The 16,599-nt window shown below is 40.0% G+C and overlaps 1 protein-coding gene across 5 annotated transcripts in view; it reads left to right on the forward strand.

Annotated features, from left to right (window-relative positions):
* ZBTB40 (zinc finger and BTB domain containing 40) overlaps positions 1-16,599 on the forward strand; it is a 78,680-nt gene that overhangs the window by 15,254 nt on the left and 46,827 nt on the right. For 2 of the 5 annotated variants that reach the window (XM_058553174.1, XM_058553176.1), the window contains exons 2-3: positions 3,596-3,793; positions 8,146-8,237. The exons of 2 other annotated variants lie outside the window; for them this stretch is intronic. Coding sequence is in view for 1 of the 3 variants with exons in the window: in XM_058553172.1 (XP_058409155.1) it covers positions 3,605-3,793 (189 nt within the window). In the remaining 2 variants the exon portion in view is untranslated. The remainder of the gene's footprint in view (positions 1-3,595; positions 3,794-8,145; positions 8,238-16,599) is intronic. One more of the 5 variants, XM_058553172.1, reaches the window with a different exon arrangement.

Genomic DNA, 16,599 nt, shown 5'->3' on the forward strand with positions numbered 1-16,599 from the left:
ACGTTAAGGCTCACGGTGATTAAAGTGACTCGCCAAGGATCACTGAGTAAGTGTTCAACTCAGCCTTCAAACCGAAGTCTGCCAAGTCAGAGGCCGTGGTCTGAAATCACTGCTTCCCAATTAAATATGATGGTTGCAAAACTCTTCTGGCTGGATTGCCTCCAAATAGTATTAATGTTTAAATTTGCGTTTCTTTAATTGTTCGTGAGGGTGAACTTTTTTATCAGTTTACTGATTTTTTATTTCTTTTGTGAATTATCTGTTTCTCTTTGCCCATTTAAAGAAATTTAAATGTTAACGTTTTCCTTTTTGATTTGTATGATCTTTCTATTCTAATATTAACTACTTATTTTTCACTTCATATGGCACGAAGTGTTCGCTGGTTTATCATTTATCTTTTAATTTTGTTGATGGTGTTTTTTTGGAAGTTTATGTTTTCATGTAGTCAAATCTATTGATCATTTGTGATTTTCTTGTTCCTTTATGCATAGAAAGGCCTTCTCCATCCTGACCTCAGGTATTCATTAATGTATTATCTTTTAAATATCTTAAATAGTCACTTAACAAATGTTTCGTTTTGTATTTTTTGAAGTCATCAATCCACCTTATGGTTCTACTAATGACAGTGGATTCAGAAATTTGCAATTTTATATTCCCTGAGACATGTTTGGGCAGTTTTATGGCTTGAGGATAGTGATTTTCTCATTGAAAGAGCTATCAATGGTTGATATTTAAGCATCATTCCAAGAAAAAAAATAGTAAATGTGCTGTATAACATGTCTAATGCTATTGGCTATGAGTCTGTGAGATACATAGGAAGCCCTCGCCACTGAGGGCCTGTTCTGTATACTTAGGAGTTTGGCATTTTGTTTCAAGTACTGGCTTAAAAGCCCAGAAACCTGGGTCCTGGATCTGGCCCTGCTATTACCTAGATACATGACTTGGCGGGTCACTTAATTTCTGTCAATTTCTTCATCTGTAAAATGATAGGGCTGAATTACATAGTTTCTAAGGATAATTCTAGTTGCCAAATTCTCTGATTTGTATTATCCTTCTGATCAAATATCATTTCATGTATGTTTGGTATTGATAAATAATTTTTTTTTGAGTTTTAATTAGTGATTTGTGGCAGAGTGGCCTGAAGGAAGGCAAAGTAACAGGTGATAGAAGTGCATGGGAGGACGGCGTGGGTGAGGGCACAGAGGGAAGGGAGTGAGGACTGGATCTGGGGTAGCCAGTGTTGGGCGGATGACTCCGAGGGAAGTTAGAAGGTGGAGAAGTTTGAAGTGAGTTGAGAGCCTTGTTGGGCTTAGGCTCCTTGAAGGAGGAGTAGTTCCCATCTGCTATAGGTAGATGTTTGGAGCCCGGAAAGAAAAGCCTGTGGGCGGGAGCAACAGGAGGGCACTCCTTACATTCTGAGAGAGACTGAAAAATTAGCACATGGTCAGTGCTATTCGATACCTGCACAAGATTACCTCAGAGACAAAGCTGAGTCCAGCTATGTCAGAGAGAGACTGGAGCCAGAGAGGAGTCCGGGAACTCGGTGATAGAGGGGATGACACAGAATGTCAGCTGGCAGTGCCGGTGCAGTGCACACTGACCCTCAGACTCCACCTGCCCCCGGTCTGGGGGCCGGGCATTTCCTTCCATGGCAAAGACAGATGCACCAGGCTTCCAGTGAACGTTGGTAGCACACAGTCTCTTCTGTGCTTCCTAAAAGGCTTTCTGATGATACTTGACCTTGCCACTTGAATTTTTTCACAGCTAACTGCAAAGAGTAGGCATATTTCACTAATAAGTGAACAAATAAATTGACTTTCTGATTTATATTTCTTCTCTTTTGAATTTAGACAGTGTTATCCAACCTTCCTAAGTCAAATTAACTGTGAGACTTTTACAGGACAGGGTGTTTGTATCTGCAAGCTTGACAACCAGATTTGACCTTTGGTAAATTAGGTTCAAGCCATCAAGGGAAGTCTCTTGGCAGCCAGCCAGCCAACTGGCCTGTTCCAACAGTGCTCTTTCCCAGATACACATCTCCATCCGTCTTTCAGCAGAGACCACCAGAAGAAACTAGGCCCCTCAAATGCAGGTGTACCTGTCAGGCCATCCAGCAGCACATCTCTCTCTGTGTGAGGGGTTGAGGAATGATAGCCTTGAGCCCAGAAATCCTGTCAAGACTAAGGTAGTCAGTAAGAACAGGGAGCCAAGCAGATCTGCATTTGAGCTCTGCTCAGACTTATTAACTGTGTGGTCTTGGGCAAGTAGCATAAATAACCTTGTTGGACATTAGTTCCTCATCTGTGTATTAGGGATAGTAATGGTATCTACCTCATAGAGATGTTAGGGGAATTAAATGGGAAAGTCGTGCTTTATGGACAGTGCTTAGCACAATGGTGGACATTATTACCATCATAGAGCAGTTGATGACCTTGCCAAAGGCCTTCAAGAGATGCAAGGATATGAAAAAGAGCAGAGACCCGTGGACTGGGCAAAAAAAGACTTTTTAATCACCTCCTCTTCACTCCATTGATGAGGGAGGGATTCCGACCCTAGGGTTATGGGATGGCTGAACATACAATGTTGGACACTGGCAGATGAGATTGACAGCAGGTATTAGTCACTTATACTCACAGCCCTGGAGGACACAGCCGGCCATGTGGGGTTGCACTCTGGAGCAGAGTGAACAACTAGGGGCTGTGGGAAGCAGGCTTTGTAGTATCATAAGGGTGGGGTGCCTCTTGGTTTCTGCCAGAGTATGTGATTGGTTTGTTTGTATAATTTTGGGGACTGGCAGCGAACTGAAACCCACTACTCAAGGATAAGCAGGAACTGTAGCTGGTCCCTTTGATAAGGAGGATTATTTGCCTAGGGGACCTTGTCCACAGGAGCAGAGTAGATCATAGAATATGTGGTTAGGCCATTTGAGGCCCTCCTGATTTTACCACATATCAAGGTAGCACATAATATTGAGACTTAATTTTAGACTTTATACCATAAAGGAGAATACAGGCCTTGAAATGCTATGTAATATAGCTTTCAGGGGATCTGGGTAGAAGGCTATGGAAGATTGTAAAGTTGTCTGATTCTGTGGGGGAAGACAGATGGCGTAGTGGCTAGAAAGGAAATGTCACAGTAGGTCATAAATAGTGTCGTGAGCCAAGCTCTCTTCTCTGTATTCAGCTCAGCATACACCTATTGATTGGCTGTACCATCTTAGGCCCTTCCACAGCTTACCCAGGTTCAGTTGACCACTTCACTCTAGATGAGGAGCGGTTTGACCTCTAGTTACTTTGACAGCAGCCAGGGAAGCTAGGCTAGCCCTGGAAGACCAGGTTGCTGAAATGCATTCTAAAGGAGTTTGGGTTGGTGCCAGGCCACAGAGCTATTCACCTAAGGACTGGTTATTGGAATCCTCCACATTTTGTAAGTTTTATTCCCAAATCTATTCTGGAGTTTTTGTGTATGTGTGTGAGGAAGACTGGCTCTGAGCTAACATCCATTGCCAATCCTCCTCTTTTTGCTGAGGAAGATTGTCCCTGAGCTAACATCTGTGCTCATCTTCCTCTGTTTTGTATGTGGGATGCCTCTACAGCATGGCTTGATGAGTGGTGCGTTGGTCCGCGCCCAGGACCTGAACCTGCAAATCCCGGGCTGCCGAAGCGGAGCACGTGAACTTAACCACTGGACCACGGGGCTGGCCCCTGGAGTTTGTTTTTGTTTTTTTTTTTTGACGGGAGCAAGGGAAGGTGCAAAAGAGAAGGATTTGAGGATGACTTGTGACTTTTTAGAGGTAAAGGTTGCTTAAAACATATTTGATGGTAATTAGATGTGAAAAAATGTGATTTGAGAACAAGCAATGTCATATAGTGCTTTGCTACTCAGAGAGGGTTCCTTGGACTGAAAGCATCCATATCACCTGGAGCTTATTAGAAATGCAAAATTCAGTCCCCACCCCATACCTTCTGGATCAGAATCTTTTCTTTGACAAGATCCCCAGGTGATTCTTTCGCACATTCAAGTTTGAGAAACTGTTCTAGTGGATAGAAGGGCATGAGCTTTAGGCTCAGGCAGACTGGATTAAAATCTCAGTTCCTCTGCTGATTTGCTATGTGATCTTCGGCCTGTTCCTTAACCTCTCCACTATCAGGACTTATTTGTAAATTGGGTTTAACTATCCTGCTGGGTTGTTAGTATTAAAGGAGGTAACATGTAAAAAGTGCTTAGAAACATAGTAAGGTTTATTAGTAATTATTAGTAGCTCTTATTAGTGGTTATTTGGTAAATAATATCCTTGTATAATTTGATAGAATATGAAAAGAGAGAGCAGGATATCATTAGGGCTAATTCTGTCATGAGACATGAATTGATAATTGAGAAAAATATGGTCTCCTGAGCAGTGGGCAGTGGATGTAGTTGGCTCACTGACCAGTTCCCTCAGGGTGAGACTCTAAGTGTACTTGTTAAGTAACCAAGAGTTGACAGTTATGCTTCTTAATGGCTGCTGAGCTCTTGGAAGGGAGAATTATCTGCAGAAGTGGTACCTAAGTCTTGGCATCCAGTGAGGCCTTTGCATTATAGAGGAAAGAACCATGGCTTGAGAATTGAGAACTGGGCTCGTTCTGCCCCTTGTTAGCTCTGTGGCCCTTTACAAGGCATTATATCTCTGAGCCTTAGTCTTTATCTGTAGAACGAGGATAAATGGGATGATGAGATGTAAATCCCAATACATAAATAAGATGTTATTATCTCAGCATCATCCCCACTTGGTATCTACCATAGACCTCACTAGACAGCCTCCCAAATCCTCAAAGGTGAATTTTATGCCTGATTCGGCCACTTTAGAATCTTTAGTCCTGGAGTTCTTCAGGTCTGTTCTGGCTACCTGGATTTCCCAGTGACCAGAATGTACCTTAGGAAAGCACAGGACAGTTGGGTATTGTTACAAATCTCAAGGATTGGAATAGTAATAGACCAGCATTTGGGATGAAATGATGATGACACTGATGATAACATTAGAAACAACAATGACAATACATCTGAAAAGATACTACCATGAACCCAGGAATGTCAAATACAAAAATCTCCATCCTTTACACTATACATTGCTGCTTTTAGGCCCTCAGTGCGAGAGACCAAATGACAGTTGCTTTTGAACTTGAGAAATCTGGGCCCGCTAAAAGCTATAGTCACCCTTTTCTAACCTCACCAATCCTCCTTGCAGTCTCAGAAATAATTGCTAGTGGTTCTCTTTTAACTTAGCTGATTCCTTAGATACCTTACATTTTAAATCATCTTTTTGTGTGTAGCAAATGCCCCATTTCTTGTCTCTGAATGTGTGATCTTTGCTCTAATTATGTTGAGAGTGTGCCTCTTATTTCACCTGACTCTGGTTGTTTGCTAGATACTAAATAGCCATGGGGTTAAAGCCGACTCAGAACAAAGAGCAACTCTGCCTCTCAGGACCTCAGTTTCCTCTCTTAAAAAGGGAAGAGATTGGACTAAGGTCATTTGGTCATGCGACAAGAGTGCGTGATAGATAAAGTAATGAACTTCTGTTTGCTGAAAGCAATGAATAGGGCTCTCCAAGGTCCCTTCCAGCTCTCTGGTTCCAACAGAGCCCAGTCATCAAGACAGAAGTAAAGATTTTATTCAGAAGATACGGATTATCAATAGCAACAGTAAAAAAAAATATTTTAAGCAGATAAGAGCCAGACCGTAAGAGACACGTCTCAGACCATGAGATAGATGTACCCAAAGGAGAGTGCAGAATTGTTAGGGGAACCCGAATAGTGGACCCTTGATCACAAGTATTAGAATGGCTTTTCCCTCTTGGATATTGGAATACAAAAATCCAGGCAGAGGTGGGTCCAACTTCTGTTCCATGAAACTCCAGGTATTTACTGGTAGACGATATATATAGGACGCCTGTTCTTCCTTCCCATTGCTAGTCTCTTTTCCCTGTTAGTCCATCCCACCTGTCACTGTTAAAGCTCTGCTTCACTTGTGCTGTTTCTATTTCAGAAGCTCCTCCCTCAAAGCAGGTGTAAGTTCCTCCGCTCATCTTCTGTTCTCCCTCACCTAGGCAGCCTTGTGCTCCACACTTCCTCTTACATGGCTGTTTTTGGAGACCCACCCTAGCCAGCCCAGTGATGATGGCAGCCACTTGTTGGATGCCTTTCCAATGCCAGGTGCAGTGCCAGTTGCCTGTGCACGTACGTTGTTTCCAGTATACACGCCAAGCGTGCCTCTTCGGGACCTGGGTTCTCCCTCCCTTTTCACCTTGCCTGTTGAAATTGTACCTCACCTGCATTTACCAGCTCCAGCCCTTTCTGTTTCCTTTACACTCACTGGGATCAATCTGTTTTTCCCTTCTCTCCTCTTCTTCCTTTCCCTCTTCTTGTCTCTTGTGGATTGAGTCCTTTTAAGAGTTGTTTTCCATCGTTCCCGTGTTGGGTCAACTTTATTGCAAACTCCCTGTGGACAAGGATCTTGTTTTATGTTTCACTTGGCTCCCACACAGCGCCTAGCAATGTGCTGAGTAAATAGTAGGCAGTTGACCCATAAATAGTTATGGGTTGACATGTGTGTATTGCTAGCTGAAGACGTCTGAGAAAATAAGTACAGTAAATTGGCGAATGGCAGGTCCAGGACCTGAGACACAGAAAAGAGCCTCTTAGCCTCCAGCAGTAGCAGCAGAGGCCTTGGTTTGAGTGCCTTCCTAAGGACATTGCCAGCAATTGTGGAGTTCAGAACATCTCCTTTATTTAATTAAGCAAGGTATATTGAGACTGTAAGCCTTTAGTGTTATATTCCTCTTTGTTCATTAAAGGGATTCCATCTTTCCTACTATGACTTCATTTTCACTTTTGCTCTTTCCGGTTTTTCTCCTGTGTGTGACTGTTGTTTCTTTGTAACGGAAAGAATCCTCAAACTTTCAAATCCTTTTTGAAAGTAGACGGAGTAAAACTTTAAATAAATAAATAAATAGTCTTTGTGCTCCTTTTAGAAAGCTGGCCTAGTTTCCACTTTGTGTCGAATTCCCATTTGTGTTTTGGGTCGTTATGCAGCACTTGGTTCAGCCAATTAAGTTTTTTCTAAGTATCTTTATTCTATATCAGTATAGCCTTTTCTTGAGGCTTTAATATTGTTCCTTTGAGGAACATCTCTCTTTCTGGTGCTTTTTTGTTACTTAAATGTTCTTCCCTTGGGACCTTTGACAATTTTCCCAAGCCTAGCAATTTCAGTAAGTGCCTAATAACATAATTTAGGTTGACTCTATATGGGAGTCTACAGGACTTCACTTAGAGATTCCAACGTGCAGTGTTCCGCTATAGTCTCTTAACTCTGAAAAGCACGCTTTCACGACATTATATCGAGTGCTATATTTTCTCTCCTCCATTTAACTTCCTTGCAAAGGGAGTTACGAGGAAACACAGTAAAATTATGTTAGAGGCTTTCACATTTCTGTCTTGAGATCAGCAAAGTATAGTTTAGCCTCTCTCTATGGTACATTTCTGTAGCCCCCAAATCACTAGTGTATCCCTCATGATTATATATTAGATTTACTTAATAACAGCATTCTGTACATGAAAATGGTCTACAAAGATTATATAATTTAATTGTTTTTTTATAGACGCTTCAGCTATCATGTCAGCTAGTTTCAAAACTATTTAGTGAGGGTGATTCACAGTCTCTCTTGGTTATAATAATAACAGCTAACACATGTAGTATTTACTACATGCTAGGCTCTGTTTAAGTGTAAACACACCCACACATTCTCTTATTAGCAGTATATAGCTGGTTTTTGAAAAATCTAATCAGAGAATCTCTGCCTTTTAACAAGAAAGTTTAATCTGCTTCTTTATTGTGATTACTGATACATTTGGACTTATTTCTACCATTTTCTATTTACTACACTTTCTTTGCCTTCCTCTTTCCCTTTTCCCCCTTGCTGTTGGATATTGTTTGCAAATATTTATTTAGCTTCTATTTCCTTATACCCTTCCTGTTATCCTTTACTTCACTTAAACACCTAAAGGCTAAAGTTAATCGTTATTTTTGTCGCCCTCTTGACTCTTAGAATATCCTAACTCTAGTTTCTCTTCTTTGATCTTCCGTGTTATTGTTGGTTTTTAATTTCAGAGAGGCAGTGGGTTTTTGAGAATACAGACCTCAGAGCCAGACTGCCTGAGTTTGGACCCCAGCTCTTCCACACACTAGTTGTGCGACCCCGAGTAAGTTATGTAACCTCTCTGTGCCATGATTTTCTTATCTGTAGAATGGAGATGATACGAGTACCTACTTCGTAGGGTTGTTGAAAGCATTAAATGAGTTAATATATGCAAAGCATTTAGAACAGTGCCTGGCACATAGTAAGCATTCAATAAGTGGTAGCTACTGTCAACTTAACAAGCAAATTCACCAGTTATTTTATCCTCAAAACAAGTTTATTTGGGAATAGCCAAAAGAATTGCAATTAGGGATGTGCATGCTATGGTGAACCATAGGCAAATCCTGAGAACAAACAAAGAGGCTAGCTTTTATAGAGCAAAAGGGGGAGAAAGGAGGGGCTGTTCTAAAGAAAAGGCCATTGGGGGAAAGTGACACTTCAGGGTGGCAGTGGCTTCTCATTGGCTGGACTTTTGCCAGATGGGGAGAGAAATCTGAGTTGTACTTCCTGTTGAGATGCAGACATACGTCTCTTCCTGTTTGGAGTGATTGACGATGTATGATAGGGCGTGAGAGCTCCCCCACAGGCCTTCCTGACTCCAGTTTAGTTGAGTTTTCTCTTATTCATTTCACACTACTATGGTTGTCATTATTCTACCTTGTTTTTAACCTCCCCTTCCCATACCCATTTTTAAACAGTCAGTGCATTTTAGGTATTCCAACCCATTTTGGTGAGATATAATTAACATATAGTACAATGAGTTTAAGTGTTCTATTTGAAGAGTTTTGACAAAAAGCTCCTCTGTAATCACCACCCAAAATAAGATGTAGACATTTCCATTCCCTAGAAAGTTCCCTTGTGTCTCTTTCCAGTCAGTTCCTTTCCCCACACACTACCCTCTACAGCCTCCACAACCATTATCTGATTTTTATCACTGTAGGTTAGTTTTGCCTGTACAGATCTTCCTCAACTTATGGTGGGGTTATGTCCCGATAAACTCATCAGAAGTTGAAAATATTGTTAAGTTGAAAATGCATTTAATACTGTACACCTAACCTACCGAACATCACAGCTTAGCCTCGCCTACCTTAAACGTGTCCAGAACGCTTGCATTAGCCTACAGTTGGGCAAAGTCATCTAACACAAAACCTATTTTATAATATAGTGTTGAATATCTCATGGAATTTATTGAATACTTTACTGAAAGTGAAAACCAGAATGGTCATGGGTACAGAATGATTGTAAGTGTATCAGTTGTTTACCTTTGTGATCGCGTGGCTGACTGGGAGCTGCAGCTCACTGACGCTGCCCAGCATCACGAGAGAGGATCATACTGCTTATTGCTAGCCCAGGAAATGATCAAAATTCAAAGTGTGGTTTCCATTGAATGCGTATTACTTTCACACCATCGTGAAGTTGAAAAATCGTAAGTCAAACCATTGTAAGTGAGAGACTGTCTGTATTTCTATTTCCTATAAATTGAGTCATACATATGTACTCTTTTGTGCCTGGCTTCTTTGACTTAATATTTTTAAGGTTTATCATGTTGTTGCATGTATCAGCAGTTCATTCTTTATTGTAAGAAACCTCCACACAGTTCTCCCAAGTAGTTGTACCGTTTTATACTTCCACCAGCAATGTATGAGGGTTCTAGTCACTCCACATCATCACCAGCATTTGGTGTTATCAGTCTTTATGATTTTAACTTTTTTAGTGGCTATGTTTGGCAATTTCTTTGCTTGTCACTTGCTATTTTTTCTTACATTCTATCCCTTCTTTCTGGTTCAGTTTTCTTAGAGTAATTCTTTCAGTGATAGTCTACTGAGTTTCTTATCTTTGAAGATGATTTTATTTCAACCTGGAAATAGATTCTTGGTTGATTGTTATTTTCCTTAATATTTGAAAACTTATTACTCCATTTTCTTCTGGCATCTGTTGTTATTAATGAGAAGTCTCTATTGGTCCAGTTCTCATTCTCTTGTAAGCAATATCTTTTCTCTTGGTTTGCTGATGATTTCTTCTGCTCTGTGTTGTCAATATATTTTTTGTGTGTGTGTGAGGAAGATTAGCCCTGAGCTAACATCTGTTGCCAATCCTCCTCTTTTTTTGCTGAGGAAGATTGGCCCTGGGCTAACTAACATCCGTGCCCATCTTCCTCTACTTTGTATGGGATGCCGCCACAGCATGGCCTGACAAGCAGTGCATTGGTGCATGCCTGGGATCTGAACCTGCGAACCCTGGGCCGCTGAAGTGGAGTACATGCACTTAACCGTTGCACCACTGGGCCAGCCCCTGTTGATATTTTGAAGTTTTCATTCTGAAGATTTGTGTCTGTCTTTAATTCTAGAAAATTCTGAGAAATTATATCTTCAAATTGCGTTTCTCACATGTCCTGCATTGTCTCTGTCTGGAACACCTATTAGATGCATGTGCAGCCTTCTCATTCTATCTTCCTTGTCCTTTCACCTCTCTTTCCTATTTCTGTTTTTTAAACTCTCTAGTACCTTCTGAGTAATTTTCTCTGATATCTCTTCCTAATCACTAATTTTCTCTGTAGCTATATCTAATCTAATTTATCAATGTGTGGATTTCAGTGACTTAATATTTTATTCCTAGAAGTTCTTTTGGGGTTTTTTTCCCCCCCACATCTGCCTCTTCTTTTTTCATATTATCTTGTTCTTTAATTATGACTTCCTTTCATTTTCCCTGTTTATTAAAATGAAACCCAATTAATTTATAGAGTTTTTCATAGTATTCTATAATTTTTATGGTTTTCAATTCTTGGGGATGCTGTTTGTGCTGTTCCTGCATCTAATGACTTTCCTTTGTGGTGATTCATTTCCTGTGACTTTTTATTTTTATTTTTTGCATTTTGGGGTAGTGCAGGGAGCCTTCTCATCTATGACACTCCAGCGTTTTTCTATCTGGGCAAGGCCCCTCTTGTTTGGCTTTATTTTTTCCCCTCACCTCCAACCGCTACCCCCATTTCTCTCCCCCCTATAGGCACCCACTCTAATGTATTTGATAAAATGTTTTTGGCTACATATATAGCTTTATCTGATATATAGTATTGTTTTGATTATGTGTTTTTAATTTATATAAATGGTATTATGCTCTCGATCTCATTCTGCTTCTTAATTTTTCACTCAACACTGTATATTTAAGATCTCTCCGTGTTTCTGTCTGAATAACTAGTTGTTGCTTCTTTCTTTTTTTTTTTTTTTTAAGATTTTATTTATTCATTTTTTTCCCCCCAAAGCCCCAGTAGATAGCTGTATGTCATAGGTTCACATCCTTCCAGTTGCTGTACGTGGGACTCGGCCTCGGGTTGGCTGGAGAAGTGGTGCCCTGGGGCGCGCCCGGGATCTGAACCCAGGCCGCCAGCATCAGAGCGCGCGCACTCAACCGCTAAGCCACGGAGCCGGCCCTGTTGCTTCTTTCTAATGTACTATATTCCATAGTATACATCCTGCACATTTACTTCCATTCTTTTAGTGATGGACATCTAGATTGCCTCTCATCTCCCTGCTATCAAAAACAATGCCCCAGTGAGCTTTATGGCCATGTTTCTTTATAGACCTATATGAGAATTTTTCTGGGATATGTACCCAGAAGTATGATTTCTGGGTCACAAGGCATATATGCATAGAAAATTTCACTAAATATTACCAGAATGTGTTTCGAGAACAGCTATATCAATTTATATAGCCACCAATGGTGCCCTAGATTCAAGTTCATGTTCTACCACATATTACTGTGAGACCTTGGAGAAACTACTTAACCTCTCTGGGCCTTAGTCTCCCCCTTCGTAAATGGGGATAATAATAGCATCTGCCTCATCAAGTTGTTAAGAGGATAAAATGAGTTAATAATATGTAAAGCATATTCCTGAGTATAATAAGCATTTCCTGAATATAGTAGACATCAAATAAATGTTAGCTGCTATTACTGCTATTATAACAATTGCTATTGCTTGTTAGCCGATTAAGTAAGCTTCTCCTCTGAATTGCCTAGTTACAGCATTTGCCCGTTTTTCCCCCTGGGGTTTTAATTTTTTCCCAAATATCTGCAGGAATTTCTTATATCTTCTAGACATTTATTCCTTATTGCCTTTAAACTTTGCAAATATTATCTTCTATTTCTACCATTTGTCCATTGTCTCTTAATCACATCTGTAGAGTTTTTTGACACAAACGTTTAATATCAGTATACAGTCATGCGTCGTTAGGCGATTTCGTCATGTGAACATCACAGAACGTACTTACACAAACCTAGATGGTACAGCCTACTACACACCTAGGCTGTATGGTACTAATCTTATGGGACCACTGTCATATATGCAGTCCGTCGTTGACTGAAAGAAACATCATTATGTGGTGCATGACTGTAGTCAAATTCATCCTTTTTTTTTTTTTTTTGGCTTTTGGGACATTGTTTAAGAAGTTTCCCTGCCCCTACTTCAAAGATATCCTCTCACATTTTCTACTGCTAGCTTTTATAGATTTACCTTTCACATTCAGGTCTTCCTCATATGGTTTGTAATAGTGAACTCTTTTCTATGTTTTTCTTTTTCCCTGCGTGAGTCTCTGGCCTTGGATTATGAAAGTATTCCAGTTTTTTCTGCTGCATGTCAAAGACCAGTTTTTATGTTAATTTCTCAGCTCAGGATTCCTGTATGGTACAGCGTTATGAGTTTGGATCCTACACACCTCCATATGGCGTAGGCCTACATTTTAGATTCCTTGTGAGTGCCTTTTCCCTTACTCAAGGCCTAGGTAATTCGCAACTTTTATTGCTGTTTCCCTGAGCCAGTAAGCAGAGATTTTTCAGACTGCATATCAAGGAGGGATAGGTGTTTGAGGTCTGGGCTTTGTATAAGGGTCTCAGTTCCAACTCCCCCACCTTCTACCTGCCATAAGCTATATTTCCAGTCTCCATGTGAGCATCAATGCTTTCTCCTCCAAGCCCAGGACCTGTATTGGACTTTGAAACCCTTATGGGCCACCATGGTCTCAATTCCCACTTACTGTTCCAGCTTTGATTTTGATATCTCTTTCATTTCAGTTACCTGGAGATTTCCTCTTTTTTTTTTTTAGCTTGACTATATATTTTAAAAGCATTTTTGTTATGTTTTATCCAGCATTTCTGTGTCTGTGAAGCTGGAGAAAAGGTCCATTTACATCAACTCAGTGTGTCATTTTGCCAAAAGTCTGTTCTTTAATTAGTATTCCTATTCATCTCAGTAAAATTTTAATTTTCAACATTGCTAACTTACATTCATTAAGTAGCCGTTGATCACCCTTCAATGTTTTCTGCCTTAGCTATCCCCATTCTCCTTTTATTGCTCAAGTTTATCCATGTTTTTAGTATCTGTGTATTGGTAAGCCACATAATTTGGTTCAATTATTTTTAACCTTGCTCAGTTACTTATTCTGCTACAGTTATATTTTATTATTCTCTTATTTAGTTATTAACAAAAATGTGAACTAGCTCTCACCACGAGGTCCTCTAGTCAGTGCTCAAAATACCTCTCTCTGGATCTTTTAATGGTTCTTCTTATTTTTTAATCTGATAAAAGATTATGGGTACTCTCCCCAGAAAAATGACCAAAAAACAACACTTTAAGGAGGTTTTTATTTTATCCTGAAAACATAATCCCAATCACTTGTTTCTTATTGGTAAGAATGTTTAAAAAGATGTATGACCAGATAAGTCTTTTACTGTAATCCATAAGGCCTATGTCTTGTTTTAAGAAAAAAATCACATTCTACTGATATTATTTGTTCTTTAGAAAAACCACATCAGGGCCGGCCCTGGTCGCCTAGTGGTTAAGTTCAACACGCTCCACTTGAGTGGACTGGGTTCGGTTCCCGGGCACAGACCTACACCACTTGTCTGTCAGAAGCCATGCTGTGGTGGCGGCTCACATGCAAAAAAGAAAAAAGAGGAAGATTGGTAGTGGATGTTAGCTCAAGACAAATCTTCCTCAGCACAAAATAAAGAAAGAAAGAAAAACCACGTCAGTGCCTGTTTAGTAGTTTATGCTTTGTGTTTACTTCCAAATTGAATTCTTGCTGGTTTTTTCTCAGATATTAAAATGTTATTTACAGATTTTCAGAATTATGTCCTTTTTTTCTAAAGATACTGCCTACTTTTGCCTGTTTTAAATTTCATAGATTTTTTTTGTTGGTTTTCTGGAAGTACCAGGAGATAGGGATTCCAGTCCTGCTCCTGCTGCTCTATTACAGCAAGCCAGTTAGCTCCTAGGCTGCAGTTTCTCTGTTTTAAAGAAGTGTGCATTTTTATAATACAGATACTAAGACAAACCGTACTCAAACAGTAGGGCTAGATGTTCTCAAAGATACTCTTTGAGAGTATCTGAAAAAGTTATATGAATTCATGAATGCTCTATAATGTTAGATACCATGGTATAAATAGGGTTTGGGGAAATTAGACCTGAAAAATTTACAGTGATTTTGAGAAAACTTTTTAAGTAAATGAACGTTCTTTTTTAGAGCAGTTTTAGGTTCACAGCAAAATTGAGAGTGAAGTACAGAGTTCCCATATAACTCTGTCCCCACACAAGCACAGCCTCCCCCACTCTCCTATAACACAGTGATGTACTTGTTAAAATCAGTGAACCTACACTGATACATCATTATCACCCAAAGTCCATAGTTTTCATTAGGGTACACTTTTGGTATTATACATTTTATGGAATTTCACAGATGTATAATACACGAGTCCACCATCGTAGTATCACACAGAATAGTTTCACTGCCTTAAAATTCCTCTGTGCTTCACCTATTAATCCCCCCTCCCCCAACCCCTGGCAACCACTGACCTTTTGACTCCATAGCTTTGCCTTTTCCAGAATGTCATACAGTTGGAGTCATGCAGTATGTAGCCTTTTGAGATTGACTTCTTTCACTTAGTAATATGCATTTACGTTTCCTCCATGGCTTGATAGCTCATTTCTTTTTAGCACTGAATAATATTCTGCTGTCTGGGTGTACAAGTTTATTTATCCATTTACCTACTGAAAGACGTTTTGATTGCTTCCAAGTTTTGGCAGTTATGAATAGAGCTGCTGTAAACATCTGTGTGCAGGTTTTTGTGTGGACATAAGTTTTCAGTTCATTTTGGTAAATACCAAGGAGCACAATTGCTGGATCATATGGTAAGGGTATGCTTAGTTTTTTAAGAAACTGCTAATCTGTCTTCCAAAGTGGCTGTACCATTTTGCGTTCTCACCAGCAGTAAATAGGAGTTCCTGTTGCTCCACATCCTCACCTGCATTTGGTGTTGTCAGTGTTTTGGATTTTGGCCATTCTAATAGGTTGCTTTAATTTGCCCTTCTCTTATAACATATGATGTTGAACATCTTTTCATATGCTTACTTGCTATCTGTATCTTTTCTTTGGTGAGATGTCTGTTAATGTCTTTGGTCCATTTTTTATTCAGGTTATTTCTTTCCTTACTGTTGATTTTTAGGAGTTCTTTGTATATTTTGGATAATAGTCCTTTAACAGATGTGTCTTTTACAAATATTGTCTCTCAGTCTGTGGCTTTTCTTCTCATTCTCCTGCCATTACCTTTCACAGAGCAGAAGTTTTTTTAGTTTTAATGAAGTCTAGCTTATCAGTTATTTCTTCCGTCACTTATGCCTTTGGTGTTGTATCTCAAAAGTCATCACCATACCCAAGTTCATCTAGGTTTTCTCCTATGTTATTTTCTAAGCGTTATATATATAGTTCTGCATTTTACATTTAGGTCTGTGATCCATTTTGAGTTAAATTTGTGCAGGCTGTGAGGTCTGTGTCTAGATTCATTTTTTACATGTGGATGTCCAGCTGTTCCAGCACTGTTTCTTGAAATACTATCTTTGCTCCATTGTGTTGTCTTTTGTCCTTTGTCAAAGATCAGTTGACTGTATTTTTGTGGGTCTGTTTCTCTGTTCTTTCACTAATACCACGCTGTCTTGGTTACTGTAGTTTTGTAGTAAGTCTTAAAGTTGAGTCATGTCAGTCCTCCAACTATGTTCTTCTCCTTCAATATTGAGGTGGCTATTCTGGGTCTTTTGCCTCTCCAAATAAACTTTAATTTCTCTTTTTTTTTGGGGGGGGGAGATCAGCCCTGAGCTAACATCCATGCTAATCCTCCTCTTTTTGCTGAGGAAGACCGGCTCTGAGCTAACATCTATTGCCAATCTTCCTCCTTTTTTTTCCCCAAAGCCCCAGTAGATAGTTGTATGTCATAGTTGCACATCCTTCTAATTGCTGTATGTGGGATGCGGCCTCAGCATGGCCCGAGAAGCGGCGCGTCGGTGCGCGCCCGGGATCCGAACCTGGGCCGCCAGTAGCGGAGCACGCGCACTTAACCGGTAAGCCACGGGGCCAGCCCCAAATAAACTTTAGAATCAGTTT

Source organism: Diceros bicornis, chromosome 13, assembly GCF_020826845.1.
Source record: "Diceros bicornis minor isolate mBicDic1 chromosome 13, mDicBic1.mat.cur, whole genome shotgun sequence".
Classification (NCBI taxonomy): Eukaryota; Metazoa; Chordata; class Mammalia; order Perissodactyla; family Rhinocerotidae; genus Diceros; species Diceros bicornis.